A 20,602-nucleotide genomic window follows, 5' to 3' on the forward strand; every position below is an offset into this window, starting at 1 on the left:
TGTCTGCAAAGCCAAAGAAAGGACCTTGGTTTGATTCCCAAGGACCCACCATGTAAGCCAGATGCACAAGGTGGTACACACGTCTGGAGTTTGTATGCAGTGGCTGGAGGCCCTGGCATGATTGCTTGCGCTCCCTCTCTCTCTCTCTCTCTCTCTCTCTCTCTCTCTCTCTCTCTCTCTTACATACACACACACACACACACTATCTCTCCTATCTCCCTCTTATTCTTTATCTTTATCTTTCTCAACTAAATAAAATTATTTTTTAAAAAAAAAAGAAGAGAGATGGGCTGGAGAGATAGCTCAGCAGTTAAGGCATTTGCCTGCAAAGCCAAAGGACCTTGGTTTGATTCCCCAGGACCTACATAAGCCATATGTACAAGGTGGTGCATGCATCTGGAGTTTGCTTTGCAGTGGCTGGAGGCCCTGGTGCACCCATTCTCTCTCTCTCTCTCTCTTTCTGTGTTCTCTCAAATAAATAAATTAAAATAAAAATATCTAAAAGAAGAAGAAGAGATGAAGGAAGGAAAGAAGGAAGGAAGAAAGGAAGGAAGGAAGGAAGGAAGGAAGGAAGGAAGGAAGGAAGGAAGGGCATCTCTTGGATGTCACATGACCTGCCCAGTTCTCAAAGCAGCTCGGCCTTCTGCCGGGAACCGTGTGGAGGAGTCGCTGAGACCTGGGCAGGTTTCCCACTGCCCGCGCGGGAGGGACGCAGGTGGATGGCTGCGTAGGCATGGCCTTGGTTCTTGTCTCCTTGCTGGCATTCCTGAGCTCAGCATCTGGGTGCCATCACCGGCTCTGTCACTGCTCTAACAGGGTTCTCCTCTGCCAAGACGGCAAGGTGACAGAGATTCCACCCGACCTGCCCCGGAACGCAGTTGAACTGTGAGTATCACCTCTGCCGATCAGCTCGGTGGCGGCCACTTGTGCATTATTACGTACTATTCTGATCTTCACGGTGCGCTGGTATCTGCTGGGCTGCAGTATCTCTGCCTTGACCAAAGGCTTGAGTAAAACAAACTCCCCCCAGGCCAACACTTCTGCCAACTTTCCAAAGATCTCGGGTGAGAATTTGTATCAACATTTGCCAGGGAAGGCCACTGTGGAAATCTGAATCCAAAGGGAAGAAGTGTAGTTTGTTTAGTCTTTTGGACATGTTTGCTGTAAGGTTCCATAGTCCGATGATACAAGAAAAATGAAATGAAAGCAAAGGGAAGTTTAGGAGACGGAGAATTAAAGGCAGGAAGACTGCTGTTGTCAGCCGAGCACACAATGTATAATCTCCAGAGCACAGGAGTGTCCGCGTCTTTGAGGACAGCAGCAAGTCGTTCTTGAACTGGCCATCTGCTTCTTGCAGAGAAGAGCGGTGGGGCAGAAGGTGTTGTGAAGAAGGAAAGAATAAGGGAAGGAAGCAGAGAGGGAGAGGGCAAGGTAATCCGTCATGCAGCTAGGAAAAGATAGTGCCCATCTTAGATTTTTACTGAACCATCTTATCAAGGAAGTCGACCTTCTCCTGGAACTGGGTATGAGTTGGAACATCATCTCAACTCTGTCCCTTTATTTTGCAAATTTGGAATCTTGTGTCCACACAGTAAAGAATTAGCCCACAGTGAGCTAAGAGTGGGTGTCAGGCCCTCTGACTGAGCCAGCTCTTCCCCTGAGCCCCTGGGACTGCCTGAGAGCCCAGCAAGACAGGCTGGCTGATTGTCCTCCTGTTGCTTTCTGGAAAACTGTAAGAGCAGATTAACACTGATAGACACCCTCAGGTTTTTTGTTGTTGATGTTATTGTTTTACTGCAAGGATTTGAAACAGAAGCCACAGCTGTGGATGTTGCGACTTTTGCCCCCTAATGCTACCGAGAACTTATTGTTTTTAATTATTTAGTTAGTTAGTTCAGAGACAGAGAGAGAGAAAGAGAGAGAATGGGCATGCCATGGCCTCTAGCCACTGCAAACGAACTCCAGACACATGCGCCACATTGTGCTTCTGGCTGATGTGGGTACTGGAGCATGGAACCTGGGTCCTCAGGCTTTGCAGGCAAGCGCCTTAGCCACTAAGCCATCTGTCCAACCCGTACTGAGAACATGGCCATCTTTTCAACTCGGCATTCATCATCCCAACGCTGAGACACGGTGGTGCTGCATCTCAGACGTTCACTTTAGGGTCACACGTTTGCAGCCTGATGGCTGGCCACCTTTCCCTTGACACCTCAGTCTCTGCTGACTTTTGCCCAGGCAGCTGCAGAGGTCGGGAGACTAAGCAGCCGGCTTTGTGTTTTGGCTCCGCTGCTCTCGGAGGAGACAGCTCCTCCTGATTAGACTGAAGAACGTGCCTGGGCACAGGGCACTCTGGGTCATGAGGCCAGTGGGAACACGGGGCCAGGCTAGCTCACCTGATCTCCCATAAGAAGCCACCTCCTCCTATGGACTTTAAGCAAACCCTCACTCCCTTCCAAGACACAACTTCCGCACAGCTAAAGTGGGCTTTAACACACCCCGCTCGGTTGGATTTTTGGATAAGTACAGATCCCTTCCTCTCCACCCATCCCCCATTCCCCTCTTGTCTTTCCTGGTTCAACTCTGTTTCTTCCAATGTTTTCCTGTGGGCTAAGCAGTACCACTCAGCTGTCAGCACCTCCGATAAGATCTAATGGTAGGGTGGTACCACTTTCCCTCCCAAAACTGCCTTCCGTACTTGGCAGCTTGGCATCAAGTAATCTCTTTGTCAGAAGACTCTCTCCACTCTGCATAGCAAACACTGGATAAGAAAAAAGAGAGAGGGCGGAAAAGAGGACAGGAACATAGGAAGGGAGTGAGGATAGACAGAGGGGTGGAAAGATGGAGGGTATGTGTGTGAGCTTGGAAAAAGCAGGAATATGATGTTCCTTGTCGTAATAAGGTAGAAGTGATTAAAATAAATCTCTATCCCAGAGTATTTTGCAATCGAGGAAAAAGAGCATGAGGTATTGAAGTTCTAGGAGAGAGAGCGTCAGGGCATCAGAAACAAAATGCCACCCGTTGGCAAAGGCCCGTTCTAGACCATCTTTAGTGGGTTGTGCACAGCGGCGGGCACAGTGGCATGAAACTAGAATGGGGAAGGGGAGGATGGCACTGCTATTGGCATTTCCCCACCGGAGGGATGAACGTGGTTATTTGGGAGCTCTAGAGCCTAAAGTTCTCCCAGAAACCTCTCCTAGAAAAATCTTCTCCCTGGGCTGGAGAGATGGCTTAGCGGTTAAGCGCTTGCCTGTGAAGCCTAAGGACCCCGGTTCGAGGCTCGGTTCCCCAGGTCCCACGTTAGCCAGATGCACAAGGGTGCGCACGCGTCTGGAGTTCGTTTGCAGAGGCTGGAAGCCCTGGCGTGCCCATTCTCTCTCTCTCTATCTACCTCTTTCTCTCTCTGTCTCTTGCTCTGAAGTAAATAAATAAACATCTCTCCTCTGCACACTCGTGGTACAGCCAGCCGACCCTAAACTCTTTCTGGCAAAGTATGTTGAGAAAAAGAAGAGAAGCGTTGCTTTGGCTGTGAGATAAAATAAAGAAATTATTAGGTTTCTTTTTTAGTGTTGTAATCACTGAAGAACATATCAAATGCCAAGAACAAACATTCTGTTTTCTGAAAAGAACAGTAACTTTTTCTTCCTTAAAAGGATCACAGCGGGGGGGGGGGGGGGGGGGGGAGGGGTCTCTGGAACACGGTAGAAGCGAGGGGAAACAGCTAGCTCAATGAGATAGCTCTAATTCACTTTGTGATATTGAAAGTGTGACGATTGGCTCCGGTGAAGGTCACCTCAGGGGTGGGTGGAGGAAGGAGCTGGGCGTCACTGACTGAGATCGTTTGACCCGTCAGCATGGAAAAGCTTCACTGCTCAGCTGAAAGAAAACAACTTCTACGTTTCACTGGAAACATTTCTATCCTGTCATCCTGTTCGCCTTGCGGCAGTTTTATTTCACTTTGCATAGCTATCACCCGAGGTTGCTAATGCCCGGTGACCTGCGATTGCCCATATACAAAGGAAGCATCACTGATGGTCAGGTAGACTCCATTTTCCAAAACGGCTCTTGCTGCTTGCTTAAAGGATCAAATATGCTGCACTAAAGCATTTCCTTTAAAAATATTTTTTATTTATTTATTTGAGAGAGGAGAGGGAGGCAGATGAGAGAATGCACCAGGGCCTCCAGCCACTGCAAATGAACTCCAGATGCATGCGCCACCTTATGCAGCTGGCTTACATGGGTCTTAGGGAGTCGAACCTGGGTCCTTAGGCTTTGCAGGCAAGCGCCTTAACCACTAAGCCATCTCTCCAGTCCTCAAGATTGCTGGTTTAAAATTTTAAGTCTATTTTTTTTAATGAGAAAAATCATGGTCTAGATCAAGAGTTCCTAAAGGGTGGCAATAGACTTTGATGGGGGGGGTCCCAAAAACCTTTTAGGTGGTTCTCTTTTGATGGAGACAGATTGCCTTCAACACCCTGTGGATATTTACACTGGCAGTATAGAAACAATGGTGGCTGAAAGTGCTATCATCTTACCAAGAACTGAACACACACAAAACCATGCTACAAACCATTGCTTTCCTCACAGTCATACAGGTACAAAGCATGAGGGGCCGTTTCCCTTAAGACTGTCCCTGACAGGACAATGGGGTAACTGGGGGGACAGGGGAGATCAAAGTACCTGTATACATGTATGAAAACACTATGGTGAAGCACTGTGGTATTATATATAATTAATGCATTTTAATAAAAACTTTTTAAAAAGATATATATATATATCTTTTTAATATATAATATAAAATTATATATATATATTGCTCATGGGCTTTGAAAAACCAAAAGAAAAGCCAAATTTGGCTGATCCATCTATGTTTCCTACTTCTGATTTTGCTGATGGCTGATGGCATGGGCTAATTATTGACTCAGGCTGGAGAATGGCTTAGCAGTTAACACACTTGCCTGCAAAGCCTAAGGACCCAGGTTCGATTCCCCAGTAGCCACATATGCCATAATCAAAAGATAGTGAATGTATCCAGAGTTCATTTGCGGATGCTAGAGGCCCTGGTGCGCCCATTCTTTCCCTCTCTCTCTCTCTCTCTCTCTCTCTCTCTCTCTCTCTCTCTCTCTTTCTCTCTCTCTTTCTCTAATAAATAAAATATGTTTAAAATGCTAGTGACTTGAGTAGAGCTCAGGAAGCCTGAAACAATAGGGCTCTGTGGAGGGAGCTAAGCTAGATGGTAGTGTTAAGAGTTGGGACAGTTCAGGGGTAGTTTGTAGGCATCCTTTAGCTGTTCTGACAAATCAGAGGTAACAGCTTACAGCGTCTAGAATCTGAAAGAGACAGGTTTACACGTGGGGCTCTGCCATACATTTTTTGCTTTGTCATCTGGGATTGACAATGTGTGCTTGATTCACAAAATCACTATGGGGACTAAATGAGACATTGTTGGTCAAACACTTAGCGCAATGCTCCTCATTTTGTTGAACATGATGGTGGTGGTGGCATTATCATGCACAAAATATGAGGCAATATTTACTACATGGAGCTCTCCATGAGAATGCTTTAAGAATTTGATATAAGGATTTTTATAACTGAAATAGTGTATAATCTCGCTCTTGTCACGAGTGACTTTTCTCAGTTTGTTGGCTGTAGCACTTAACCATCATGCACTGAGTAAAATAAAAAATAAAAAAATGCATATTTCTTAGGCTGTTGGCATTTGCCAAGAACTCAAGGAAGCAGGTTCATTCTGACCATTGTGAAAGTAATTTTGATTTCTGACATCCCAGAAACCATTTCTGCTGCAGGCAGTCAGTAAAGCTAGAGGGGTTCTTTTGATCTTGCTTCGTTCTTCCTGGAGTTAGAATTCCTAAAAAGAATGCAAGTGCCATGTCTGAAATTTAAGTCGAAGAGAACACTATGGATACAGCCATCTTTTTCTTCAGCAAAGTCAGATGAGCACAGGACTAAGGAAAAGAAGAGCCCATCTGTGGTCATGGTTGGCATAGAGAGCTTGAAGGAGGTTTATATTGTGGGCTGCCTGTGTTGTGCCCTCTCCTCATAGCAGGTTCCCATAATTCGCTGCAATCTCATTTGACTAGTATTTACTTCTTCTTATTTAAAGATTTTATTTTTTGTTTTATTTATTTGAGAGAGAGAAAGAATGGGTGTGCCAGGACATCCATCCATACAGATAGAAACTGCAAACGAACTCCAGACACATGCACCACCTTGTGCATCTGGCTTTATGTGGGTGCTGGGGAATCGAACCTGGGTCCTTTGGCTTTGCAGGCAAGTGCCTTAACCGTTAAACCATTCCTACAGCCCTAGTGCTTACTTCTAATTGTCTTTTTATCCCCTTTATTTTTTTCTAGTTTTTGCTAGCTTTGGATCATTCTCCATATCGTGTAACAACAGATTATTATTCAGTTTTGAGCATAAAAAGGGTGTTTAGTTTACTTTTTGCTTAGTAAGCCCTGAATTCTGAGGGACAGGACAGTGTTCTACGCAAAAAGAGAGGCTTTTTGCTATACCAGTAAATTGTGAGCTCCAAGTAAAATAGTTGTTTGTAAATATTCTATTTATAATTTATTTGTAAACAAAGGAGGAGACAAACAAAATGGGTGCTCCAGGGTCTCTTGGCACTACAGACTCCAGACATATGGACCACTTTATGCATCTAGCTTTATGTGCGTACTAGGGAATCAAATCTGGGGCCATCAGGCTCTGCAAGCAAGCTCCTTTAGCCTTTGATCCATGTCTCTGTGCTATAAAATAGTGTTTGATGTTTCCAAGGATGCTTAAAGGTGGAACCTTTTTCCTAAGAGCACGTTTGGGGGAGCAATACTCCATGGAGGACACTTGGGGAAAGGCTGCTCGGTTTACCCCAAATCCAGAAAGAAGCCCTTCTAAACTCTGAGCTACAGCCAGACCTCCCAACTCCCAATGTAGTGCGAAAGTATAGCTAGAGATGAGCATCTGGCTGTGTTTTCATTGCTTTGTACCAGAGAAGCGGCTATTTGATAATGCTCTGTGTTCTCATGAAGAAGGCGATTTAACGTGTACACGGTAACCGTGCGGGGGCTGGCTGCTGTCTCTTACCATTCCGTAGATGTCAGATGCATCTCATCCATTTACCAACTCTTTTCATAGTATCGCTAGCAAGATTTCTCTTTTGACTGCCATCATCTTTGTTTAAGCCTTGACCATCTCTAATGTCTGAATGTTCTAAGTGCTTCCTGAGGTATCTTTGGGATTTTTTGTTTGTTTGATTTCTTTTCTTTATTTTTTTTTTAATAAATCCTTTTTTCTCTCTCTCTAAATGAGCATGTCACTCCATTTTCTCCATCAAATGTCCCTGTCACCACATTGTTAGTTCAAAATCATTCTATAGCTCAATGGCTTACCTCTTCGGCTTGTGGCTCTCCCCCCTCTGTAGAAATCTCTTTGCGCCCCGATAGCGATTTTCTCTCGGGCAGCGTGGGTGCATTTCTGCCTTTCTCTGTCTTGATGCTGTACCTCCTGATTCGCCTGTCCCCAGTGTCTTTTCCCTTTTTGCCGTGCATCCTGGCTGATACTCAGACGTTGTCTCTTTCATGAGGTCATCCCTCTCGACTCTGTCTTTATTTAACCTTGTCTCCGTGGGGTTTCTGATGCTCATCTCACCACTTATTCTTGATTTGTGTTTAATTTTTCATGGGTGTCTTATTTCCTCAACTGCAGTGGAAATTTCCTTCGACCTGCTTCCTGCGCCAAGTTCAATGTGATGCATGTTCTGGGTCCCCAATCACGGGTAGAACAAAGCATTTCATAAATAAGGGGGAATTGCCTCCATTTATTTGCTCCTCAGTATTGAAGAAAAGATTTCTATAAACGATGGTTATTGCTCTCTCCTGCAGTGAACGACTATAGGATTTGATGATTTTCTTGTTTTTCCCTTGCTTTTTTATGTTTCTTTTAAGAAAATGCATGTGTGTCATTACAGAATCCACTAATTTCTTCAGAAATAGAGAAACACATCCCTTGGGTTAAATAGTCTACACTCTAGGCATACCATTCAGTTCTTTTGACTTACATAACAGCACCTGCCTCTATACCCAAGAAAACTATAGAAAAAATGAATGAAATTGCATAAACAAAACTCATTTTTTAATTAATTAATTCACTTATTTATGTAAACAGAGAGAGAGGGAGAGATAGAGAGAAAGATAGAGACAGAACAGGCATGACTGGTCTTCCAGCCACTCCAAATGAACTCCAGACGCATGTGCCCCTCAGGCATCTGGCTTACATGGGTCCTGGGGAATTGAACCTTTGGCTTACATGGGTCCTTTGGCTTCACAGGCAAATCCCTTAACTGCTAATCCATCTTTCTAGCCCAACAAAACTCATTTTTAAACCAGGCAGACATGTTCAAAGAAATGTTTTGTTTTGTTTTATTTTTTTCCAAATAGGATCAGATAACAATCCTTGAATGTTAGGTTTCCTATGTCCCCTAGATGTCCTTTAATTGTAGTTCTATCTGGCTACCAAAACCAGACACTCCAGTGTAAAGACTGTCCTGAGAGTCCCCATGCAGATGTTCTTCCTGCCTCACCTTGCTTAAATACTTCTCTGAAAGAAACAAACGGCAGTGTGCTCATGCTAAAGCGTGCATAATCCTTCCTGTTAACTCAAAATCCTCTACCTGCTTTAGTGAGAAACGGCCAGTGTTTGGAATTTAACAGGGGCTTTTGGAAAGAGAGGCTTAAAAGAGGAATCAGGAAAAAAAATGACTAAAGAAATATCTATAAAATATAGAACCATTAATTTAAAAAAAAAAAAAGGTGGGACGTATACTGCAAGGTAAAGATCTTTTAAAGTAGAAGATGGACTCTACCCTGAGAATTGACTAAGTACCCTAGGGAGTCATTATTAACGACTGAGGAGCAGGAGTGGAATTGTGCCAACCCACGCTTGCTGGAGGAGGCCCCTGATGCCCACCTCACCCAAGTCCTCCACTCCAACACCCTAACTTTTAGGACATCATGGCAAACAATTAGCTACTCATTTCACTTTTGATTATCATTCTCCAAGCTTCTAATTGGGTTATCTAGTCGCTATGGTTGACTGGACTACATGTGGTTTTTAGCTGTTAGATTTAGACTCACCAATTTAGCTTCTTTGAGACTAGATTCTAACTTACATATCCCTACAAGGTCAACTAGGAAAAAGAGTAATTATTTTTAATTGCCTAGCATCTGATTATAATGAGATGTGGATGTTTGTTCCTAATCTGACCTCTCTGTGAAGTGTCTTAGAGAATGTTCTGTGCCTCTGATCTGGACATGCCATTACCCTGTTCTTTCATAAAGAATATATCACTGATCTGAAATTCTTCAAGGAATATGGAAATTTTTTTTTTTGTTCTGAATCGACCTCAATTATATTTTTAGCATTAGGAGTGGCTTGAGCCCATTCTCTTTCACTTGTTTGATCAGATCTTCTCTTGTCCAAACCTAACATAGAGACACCTCAGCACCTCGGTAATGCCAAGCCTGACAAAAACCTCCCCAATACAGACACTCCAAAAGTTTCAACTAATTTTCAATGACATGTAAAGATCAAGTAATTGAGGATAATACAGAGAAAATTCATAAGCAGATTTTCAAAGGCTAAAGTAAAAATGATATTGCATTTCCTTCGATTGTAAAAATGCTTAATTTTACACATTTCTTCCAGGCACTAAACTCCCCCCCAAAAAAGGGAAGGGGCTTATTAGCCCTAGGATCTCAGCAGCTGGGTGGGATCTAACTGTTCTTATCCCAGCTTCTATGTGAAGATGTTTCCCTTGACCTTAACAGACAGTTGCATTACTTTATAAAGCAAGAGAAGAATCCCCACACAAACACTTGCTATTTTTTGATATATTTATTTATTTATTTGACAGAGAAAGAAGGAGAGAGAGAGATAGAGAGACAGACAGAGACAGAATGGGCATGCCAAGGCCTCCAGCCACTGCAAATGAACTCCAGATACATGTTCCCCCTTGTGCATCTGTCTAACATGGGTCCTTGGGAATCGAACCTGAGTCCTTTGATTTTGCAGGCAAATGCCTTAACCACTAAGCCATCCCTCAGCCTTTGTCTTGTTATTTTGATGAGGGCTTTAAAAAATAAAAAGGGACCATGGTTCTAATAATGACTTCATACACAAATACACAAATGCAGAGAAATCAGTGAATATGACCTTCCTCCAAATTCCTCTGGAAATGAGAAGGCCGTGGAAAAAAGAGACCTTTGGTATGGAAGAGCCAGAGCCTTGAGCACTAGACTTTCAGCGATGGCATCAGTTTTGAATTCTCTGTCCCCTCTAGGAAATCCTATGAGAGGATCGCATCCCCAGACGATGGTATTACCTCTGTTTGGGTTTCTCCCTTGCTTGGAGGTCACTGACTATGAGCTGATCTACCAGCCCCTTCCTTTTCCAATCCCTACACTGAGCTCTTGCCAGGACTTACCTAACCTCTATACTTCAAGGTCGGATAAAGAACAAAAAGCCAGTCATAGGTTTGTCACAGAGATCCTCTATATTTTGGCACCAAGTTAGCACTCCTGTCTCCTCTCTCTCTTTTTCTTCTCCCTCCCCCACAACAAGTACTAACTGGGCCTGACCCTGCTTAGCTTCTGACATCAGAGGAGACTGGGCGTGTTCAGGGTGGTGCAGCCATAAACAACACCTTCTCTTCTCCCAAGCCTATAGTGTATGGAATATTTTCTCTTCCAGCTCCCAGACACATCTTGTATTTTTCTCGCCACATGCTATTACTTTCTCTACCCTGAATATATTCTATTCCAATGTTATTCAGTTTTGAAGCTACAGGAAAAAAGGCTAATTTTCTATAACAATTTTTACTCCAACAACAAATATTTACCAGTTCTATATGTATAAGGCACTTGACACTTGGGGACAAGACAGCCAAAAGGAGAGGCAAAGTTCCTGTATGCATGTGGTTGCTAAAAAAAAAAAAAAAAAAAAAAAAAAAAAAAGCAGGAATATCAAATAAATAATGACAATAATGGTTTTCCTCACCATTACCCACAACAATCAAAATTCCCTTTGAAAACCAGGCTGGTTATTGTGAAACTGCCAATTTGACACTTAATTGCATGTTGCTGTGTGCACTGTAATATCATAGATTGTGAAAGCTGGAAGTGGATGTCCAGGGAAACCCAATGAGAAGAGGACTGATGCAGGATGCAGGATGCAGGATGCAGGATGCAGCAAGAGAACCGAAGAAAAGCTGGTCCTGTCTAGAGCTTCCCTTCTGACCACCCTGGGGATTTCAGTCACTTCCCAAGTACCATCATTGCTCAAAAGGCTAGTAATGCCATGCTTTGATGTATGAGGGAAACACAGGCTCAAAGTAAAACAGAATAACAAATGAACACCAGAAAATTAATGATAGCTCTTAATTGGCATGTGTACAAATATTTCAGTTTGACTTATAAGTTTTCAAACTGAAAAGAATCCAAGAGACTGGCTCCTCTGAGTTTGAATGTATGAGATTGAGGCAGAATTTGGGAAGAACACAAAAGCAGGAGTGTTTAGGATATTCTGTTTTCTTTTCCAACTTCATAAGTTCTCTAAAAATTACTTACATTCATGAATGCTGTCATGGGTCTGTGGGATAAAACTTTGCCTATTCGTGGGTGATGTATACCGCAACCCCTCCCGGCCCTCAACCCCAGAGCGTCTGGGATGATTTGATCCAGCTTGTCTAACAAAGCCATAGGGCCTCAAAACTGACTCACCTTGGGCTGGAGAGATGGCTTAGCGGTTAATGCGCTTGCCTGCAAAGCGCATTCATGTTCAATTCTCTAGGTCCCACCTCACAAGGTAATGCAAGTACACAAAGGTGCACATGCACACAAGGTGGCGCAGACCTCTGGAGTTCAAGTACTGGTTTACCAGTTCTATCATCTGTCTGTCTATCTATCTGCCTATCTATCAATCTATATATATAGATATCTGATCTATCTATCTACCTACCTACCTATCTATCTATCTACATATCTATCAATCTATCTATATATCTAATCTATCTATCTATCTACATATCTATCAATCTATCTATATATCTGATCTATCTATCTAATCTATCAATCAATCTATCTATATATCTGATCTATCTATCTACCAATCTATCTATCTATCTATATACCTATCAATCTATATATCTGATCTATCTATCTAATCTATCTATCTAATCTATCTATCTATCTTACTCTCATTCTCTCACATTAAAAATAAGACCAGTCTGTCGGCTTTGCCTCAAAAGAGAGAAAGAGAGAGAGAGAGAGAGAGAGAAAATGACATACCTTAAAATGTTCTGCTCCTACATAAGGGAACCACTAAAAAATAATTACTCAAGGTTTTAAAACTTATATGTACGCATATGTAGCTTCTCTTTCTTCTAAATGTCCAGTTATTTTGTACGGCTGAGCTTTAGAAAAGTAAATGTAAAAGCATGACTATTCTCTATCACTGCATCTCAGCCTAAGCAGGTATAAAAGCCAAGCTTGTTCCGCTTCCATATGCCCCTTAGAATTTACTTCTGACCAGGGTGGAAAGAGAGGAAGCTTTGCAGGCACACTTTAACATTTCTCTGAGTCTACATACTGGAGAGAAAGAAGCAAAATGTATAACAACCACAACACCCACCGAAATGGTTTTAAGTTAGAAAACTGAAAAGGCAACAAGAAAAAAACGAGGAGAGCTGTGATGAGCGGCCAAGAGGTCATCCGGAATCTCACATCCGGAAGCCAGTGGCTTATCGTGCCCCTGAGCATGGACATCCGCTGAAGAACACACAGTCTCCGAACGGCATCTCGCTCCCCAGACAGACACTACAGACAGTGAAAAGAGAACAAACAGTCCTGGCAGCCAGATAGGAAAGCTACAGGGCAGCTCTTGGGAGAAGAGTTCTTAGGGAAGATTCTGGAGGAAGAAGAGCAGCGACAGAAACAATAGTTTAACTTCGCACAAAGAACCGGTTGGGTCTTTACGTTGAGGGAATTGCCATAGTATAATTTGAGTCTTGACTCTTGGGCTGGTAAGGTGCCCTGTAAAGGATTCTCCCAGATTCCTGCACGGGCTCTCACTGCCAGCTCTCTATCTGGGGAAAGGGCTGTGGGGGGGGGGAGGTATCCTGAGCATCACACACTCAGAGTTGGTACCTGGCATCCTCAAGTCCTCACACCCTAGTGTATACTCTATAAAGATTACATCTTTGGAGAGATGGCTTAGGTGTTAAGGCATTGGCCTGCAAAGTCAAAGGACCCAGGTTTGATTCCCCAGGACCCATGTAAGCCAGATGCACAAGGTGGCGCATGCGTCTGGAGTTCATTTGCAGTGGCCAGGAGGCCCTACCATGCCCATGCTTTCTCTCTCTCTCTTTCTCTCTCTCTCTCTCTCTGCCTTTTTCTCTCTTGCTCTCTCAAATAAATAAATATTAAAAAAAAAAAAGAGTGCATCTTTGGCATCAACTAGTTCATAAAAATATTTCAGTATTTTGTTCAAGTGAATAAGGGTTCTTTCCTAACAGCTCCAAGTGGCTGCCTCTTAAAGAAATTTTGCCAATCCTTTTTTTTTTAATTTTATACACTTCATTCTATTTCCATCTCTTGCCCACTCTGTTCTCAGAGATACCCATTGCCTCCAGTCCCTATGGGTTTAGAGACTGTACGTTGCAAATCACATTAGCTTAGGGTTCCACTACCTAGGGCCTGCCAAGCTGGCAGTTCTGTGCCTCTCACACAAAGCAGAGAGGCGGCGTGAGCTTGGCCTCGGGCTGGGTAAACCTGGTGGGCCCTGAGATCGCATACGGACTCCAGCACCTCGCCCACTGTCTTCTTCACAAGCTAACCTTTCCTTACTTTGGTTCTCCCAACCTTGTGCTTACTTGTGCTTGTTGCTTTAAAAAAAAATCTCCCTTCCCGTCTTCTCAGTGGAGTTTCAGGAGGAAACAAACAGTTGTTTGTTTAACGGGCTATCTCCTCCTAGGAATCCCCATTCATTATTCAGCCAGCTCAATCTGGTTTTGTCTGTGTGGTTCTACTGAAATCCCTTCTTGTCACAGTGCTGGTAAAACTTCTCTTTATATTCAGTCATTTTTGTTGCGGTGAGGTTAAATTTATTTTCAGATTAAAAAAATAAGAGAGAATTGAACATCAGAGGAAAACCCTCCATTCAAATGGCAGATGCGGCGGTCCCTCTTGTTCCACGTTACACGCGTCTGCTGGTACTTTTCTCTTGTCCCTGGCTTTAGACACCACACCTCTGCCCACCTTCCCCTGCCCTGTACACACACACACACACACACACACACACACACACACACACACACACACCCCTCACCTCTGCCTGCCTCTCCTCTTACTGTTTTCCCATCACCTCCTTGTTCTTGCTACCCGGGTCACCTTGGACCACTCTTTCCACCTCCAATCTTTATTCCTTTTCATATCTTTCTGTTCAGGATGCTTTGCTCTCTTATTGTCACATAGCTTCTCACCTTCCCAGTCTCTACCCAAATGTCACCCTCTCAAAGGGCTCTGTCTTGAACACCCAACTATGACCGCCTCATCCATTGCTCTACCGTGTGTCTCTCTTATCCCTTCCATCAAACTCACTGGGGTTTGGAAGCTTTCACACGTCCACTTTCCTCCTCCACCACTTCTGCCTTGGTAAACTAGCACTGAAGCTATGTAATGGAAGAAATTCCACCATGTGGGATCATCCTCACTATGTAAAGATGCTTAATATGTTTATGAGCTGAATGAAAGAAAAATGAAAGGTCCCTCAAGCAAAGAACTGAAAGGGAAAATGGACCTCCTCTAAATTCAGAAAACAAAAGTCTAAGCACTTTCTTTTCTTTTTTTAATTTTTATTAACATTTTCCATGATTATAAAATATATCCCATGGTAATTCCCTCCCTCCCCACCCCCACACTTTCCCATTTGAAATTCCATTCTCCATCATATTACCTCCCCATTACAATCATTGTAATTACATATATACAATATCAACCTATTAAGTATCCTCCTCCCTTCCTTTCTCCACCCTTTATGTCTCCTTTTCAACTTACTGGCCTCTGCTACTAAGAATTTTCCTTCTCACGCAGAAGCCCAGTCATGTGTAGCTAGGATCCACATATGAGAGAGAACATGTGGCGCTTGGCTTTCTGGGCCTGGGTTACCTCACTTAGTATAATCCTTTCCAGGTCCATCCATTTTTCTGCAAATTTCATAACTTCATTTTTCTTTACCACTGAGTAGAACTCCATTGTATAAATGTGCCACATCTTCATTATCCACTCATCTGTTGAGGGACATCTAGGCTGGTTCCATTTCCCAGCTATTATAAATTGAGCAGCAATAAACATGGTTGAGCATGTACTTCTAAGGAAATGAGATGAGTCCTTTGGATATATAAAGCACTTTCTTGAAGGACTTACATACATCAATGCCAAGATCATCTTGTAATTCAAAACTTACGTACTCTCTTGACCCTTCTGTGGAATGACTTCTCTAAGACATAACACTGTTTTTTTCTGCTATGCCTACCAGAGCTGGGCGCTCAGTTACTACTCAATATAAGAAGAGCAAAAGACAAATGAAGAATGATTCAATAGGGTCATGAAGAAGGAGAATGACATCCCCAGCAATAAATTGCAAAAATAAAATCAGCAGCTTGATAGTGTTTCATAATCTCCAGAGATCAGGGAAAGAAATTCACATTGGTCTAACATGACCTCTCAGTCTCTTTTCAAAGATTTATTTCTAGATTTGGGGAATTGCACCTCTGTTTTCTCATTTTGCCTGTGATTTTAAAGTTCAGGCCAAAGCTGCTATCACAAGCTGATAGCAAACTATATGATAGAATTTGAGACACATGAAGCTCGGTGATCCAAAAATAACTCCATTGTCATCAACCCATCATTAATAGATCAACTGTTGAAGCCTTAAAGCTTTCCCAAGTTCCAACTCCTTTGTCATTGAAATGTAGGTGTTTAAGGTCCTCTTAGAGAATAAATGCCCTAAACTTTTAAAGATTATCTCTTTCTTTTTTCTTTTTCTTTCCTTCTTCTTTTTTAACCTTTGTTTTGTTTGTTTGTTGTTTGACTAACCTGGCACTTGCCACATAGCCCAGGCTGGCCTCAGACATGAGGCAACCCTCCTGCCTCAACCTCCCAAGGGCTAGATTCTAGGCATGAGCCACCTCTACTTGGATGAAGTCTCTCTTTTCACCAGTTTATAAAGTGTGCTTCTCAAAACCCTGGCTTCATAAGGCATTCTATAAAATACAATTTTAAAGTGTTTACATAATCAAATTGGGTTGGAAAATGATGAGTGTTATACTCCCAATTCTAGATATTCACGTTCACATAACATGCTAAAGACTTTCAGAGAAACCCTAAATATTCTGTAGAACACACTTCAGGAAGCTGATATACTGAGGTAGTGAACTAAAAAACATGATATACAAAGCGGAACTGAAGTTGTAAACTGGTGCAGTCACTATGGAAATTACTGTGTAGGTTTCTCAAAACACTCAAACTGGAACAACTGTATTACCCAGCTACAGCGCTCCTGGGTATATGCCCAAAGAACTCTAAGCCCACACCACAGATTTTTGTGTAACCTCACTTACTGCGGCAACATTCTCATTAGTCAAAAAATGGAACCAACCAAATATTCATCAATAGATAAACGAATAAAAAATGGACTATGGAGAGTGGTATGGTGTTGCACGTCTTTAATCCCAGCACTCAGGCAGCAGAAGTAGGAGGATCACCCAGCCTGAGGCTACAGAGTGAATTCCAGGTCAACCTAGGCTAGAGTGAGATCTTAGCTTGGACAAAAGAAAACGTGTTACAGGACTGGAGAGATAGCTCAGTGGTTAAGGCACTTGCCTGCAAAGCCAAAGGACCCAGGTGTGATTCTCCAGGCCCCACGACATAAGCTAGATGCACAAGGTGTTGCATGCATCTGGAGTTTGTTTGCAGTGGCTGGAGGCCTCTTTCTCTCTCTATCTCAAATAAATAAGTAAAAATGAAATATATTTCTAATTTTGCATATATACACAGTGAAATGTTATTTGGCCATATAAATGTAATCATGACATTTGCAGGAAATGAAGGGAAGTGCAAATCATTATGTTAAGCAAAATAAGCCAGACTCAGAAAATCAACTACCAGATGTTTTCTCTCACATGCACACACTAAAATTTAAATTTTAAATTAAATTTGCACATATGTATACACACAAATATCAAATTATATCCATGCATACCACTATATATATTACTATATATATATTAAATACATATGTATGTGTGTATGTGTAAATATTACACTGAAAGCTGTTAGTATGAACAAGAAATATTTATTAATAAAAACATGTGCTTATGTGTGTGCACATAATATGTGGGTTATGAAACCTGAAAAAAGACCATGAGATGGGGGAAAGATCTTAAAGAGGGAGAGGAAAGGTAGTGCATACAAAAGAAAGAAGGTGGTATAGACACATGGTCCAGGACGACCTCAAATTTGTGGCCATCTTCCTGCCTGCCTCTGCTATGCCCTCTCTCTAATTTTAAATTTCAATTAATTCTTTATTGGTGTGAGTGTGCGTGTGTGTGTGTGTGTGTGTCCGTGGGTGTGAGTACAAGTAAGCACACATGCCACAGCATGCATTTGGAGGTCAAAGAACAACTTTGTGGAGTCAGTCTCATCTGAGACAGGGTCTCTCAGTTCTCTTGCTCACTGCCCATCCACAAGCTTCAGAGAAATTCTGTCTCCGCTTCCCTCCTCCCTGTTGGCGTGCTGGAAGTACTAAAGAAACCCACCACAGCTTCCAGCTTTTCAGTAGAGCCTGGGAGCACGGACTCGGTTACCCTGGCTTGTGCAGAAAGGCTGTTATCCATTAAGCTGCATCCCTACCCCCACTGTCTTTTAACTGTGTATGGAACAAGAGTTTTATTTTGCCTTTGCAAACACACTTTGTTCTATGAGTCAAAGAAATTTTCACTAGATGAACTTAAGCTGGTGTATACCACCGCTGTCCCCTTACTACAAGAATAAAGACAATGAAGCCCAGAGAACTGAGGTGACTTCTCTGTACTCATGCAATGACTATCCCCTAATCCTAACGCCCCAAATTTTAACCTGTTATGTCCAAACTTCCATGGAAGATTTGGTGAATGAAAAAAAAAAAAAGCTCTTGGGCTGGAGGGACGGCTTAATAATTAAGGAACTTGTCTGCAAAGCTTAAAGATCCATGTTCAACTCCCCAGTACCCACATAAGCCAGATGCACAAGGTAGTACATGCGTCTGGTGTTCATTTGCAGTGGCTAGAGGCCCTGGTATACTCATTTTATCTATCTGTCTGTCTATCTATCTATCTATCTATCTATCTATCTATCTACCTACCTACCTACCTATCTCCCTCTTTCTCTCTCCCCCCAAAATAAATAAATAAATAAAATAGTTTTTAATTTTTTCTTTTTATTTATTTATTTAGAGCAACAGAGAGAGAAAGAGGCATAGAGAGAGAGAGAGAGAGAGAGAGAGGGCACACCAGGGCCTCCAGCCACTGCAAACGACCAGAAGCGTGCACCCCCTTGTGCATCTGGCTAATGCGGGTCCTGGGGAATCGAGCCTTGAACCAGGGTCCTTAGGCTTCACAGGCAAGAACTTTACCTCTAAGCCATCTCTCCAGCCCAAATAAAATATTTTTTAAAAAATAGCTCTTACTACTTACTCTGAAGGAAACACCTAGATATGACCATTGGAATTCACTGCTGTCTTATTTTACATTTGTCAAATTTTAAAATAAAATTCTATTAATATATAACTCATAGAGCATGTAATTTACCCCCTGTAAAGTGTATGTTTCAATATATGTTTAGTATATTCACAATATGTGTAAATGTCACCACAGTCCATTTTAAATTTGTTTTGTTTTGTCATACTGATGATCAAGCCCAGGGCGCTCGGCCACACTAGGTAAGTCGTGTTAGTTTCTATGATCGTTGCTATTACAAAATACTTGACAAGGCCTGAAGAGATGGCTTAGCAGTTAAAGGGCTTACCTGCAATGCATAAAGACCCAGGTTTGACTCCCCAGAGCCCACATAAGCCAGGGGCACAAGGTCACATATGTGCACAAGGTGATGCATGCATCTGAAGTTCATTCAATTGCACTGGCTAAAGGCCCTGGCATACCAGCTCACTCTCTCTCTCTCAAAAAAAAAAAAAAAAAAAAATAGAAAAGAGGGCTGGAGAGATGGCTTAGTGGTTAAGCGCTTGCCTATGAAGTCTAAGGACCCCGGTTCAAGGCTCGATTCCCCAGGACCCACGTTAGCCAAATGCACAAGGGGGTGCACGTGTCTGGAGTTTGTTTGCAGTGGCTGGAAGCCCTGGCACGCCCATTCTCTCTCTCTCTCTCTCTCTCTCTCTCTCTCTCTCTCTGTCTGTCTCTTTCTCTCTTTCTCTGCCTCTCTCTCTCTCTCTCTCTCTCTGCCTCTTTCTCTCTCTCTCTCTTCCTCTTTCTCTCTCTGTCACTCTCAAGTAAATAAATTAAAAAAATGAACAAAAAAAATTTTAATAAATAGAAAAGAAAAGAAAATACTTGACAAGAAGAATCTTAAGGAGAGGAGGGTTTATTTCAGTTCCGCATTTGAGGGGCTGCCCTCCATCATGGCTGAGAAGTAATGATGGCAGGATCAGGACATAATTAGGAGCGGCGCGAGATAATAGCTCGGGCTTAGCTCGTTCCTTCCTTTGTGTGTTCACCTCAGCCCATGAAAAGTTACCCTTCCCACCTCAATGAACCTGCAAATCCCTCTGGGGGAAAAAAAAAAAAATCCCTCGTGGGTGGGTCTAGATCCAATCAAGTTGAAAGCAAAGATTCACCTGCCCACAAGTGTTTTACTACGAAACTACTTTCCTAGACGCTGAATCATTTTTTAATCACCTCAAAAAGTTGTACTTTTACAACATGCACCCAGTCCTGGGCAAGCACTCACCTGCTATCTCTACAGATTTCTCTCTTCTGGACTTTCGTATGTGTGGAATCTTCTTTACTAGCCTCTTTCACTTAACAGTATTTTCAAGGTTCATTTAAGCTGATAAACATCACTAGTGGTAGACAGACTGTGCGTGTTTCCAACAATCCCCTGGGGCATAATTTCTTCTGCAAACAAATCCTTTCAAGTTATGGCTCCTTCCTAGAATTCCAGGCAGAGTTCAGACTGCAGGATGGCTCCTTCCAGCTGTCTGTTTGCCCAGACCTCTGGCAAATGAGTTACCTCCAATACAGCTTCATGCAGTCCATGAAACTCCAAATCCCCCCCATTTTTAAAAAAAAAGAAATTTGTTTAATTTTATTTATTTAATTGAGAGCGACAGACAGAGGGAGAAAGAGGCAGAGAGAGAGAGAGAGAAAGAGAGAGAGAGAGAATGGGCGCGCCAGGGCCTCCAGCCACTGCAAACGAACTCCAGATATGTGCGCCCCCTTGTGCATCTGGCCAACATGGGTCCTGGGAATCCAACCTCAAACTGG

At 42.7% G+C, this 20,602-nt stretch overlaps 1 protein-coding gene across 2 annotated transcripts in view; it reads left to right on the plus strand.

The window, feature by feature from the left end:
- Positions 1–733: 733 nt before the first annotated feature.
- The window catches only part of Fshr (follicle stimulating hormone receptor), a 220,758-nt gene continuing 200,889 nt past the window's right edge, over positions 734–20,602 (plus strand). For both annotated transcript variants that reach the window (XM_004660152.2, XM_004660153.2), the window contains exon 1: positions 734–885. In XM_004660152.2, the coding sequence (XP_004660209.2) occupies positions 734–885 (152 nt within the window). The remainder of the gene's footprint in view (positions 886–20,602) is intronic.

Source organism: Jaculus jaculus, chromosome 18, assembly GCF_020740685.1.
Source record: "Jaculus jaculus isolate mJacJac1 chromosome 18, mJacJac1.mat.Y.cur, whole genome shotgun sequence".
NCBI classification, from domain to species: domain Eukaryota; kingdom Metazoa; phylum Chordata; class Mammalia; order Rodentia; family Dipodidae; genus Jaculus; species Jaculus jaculus.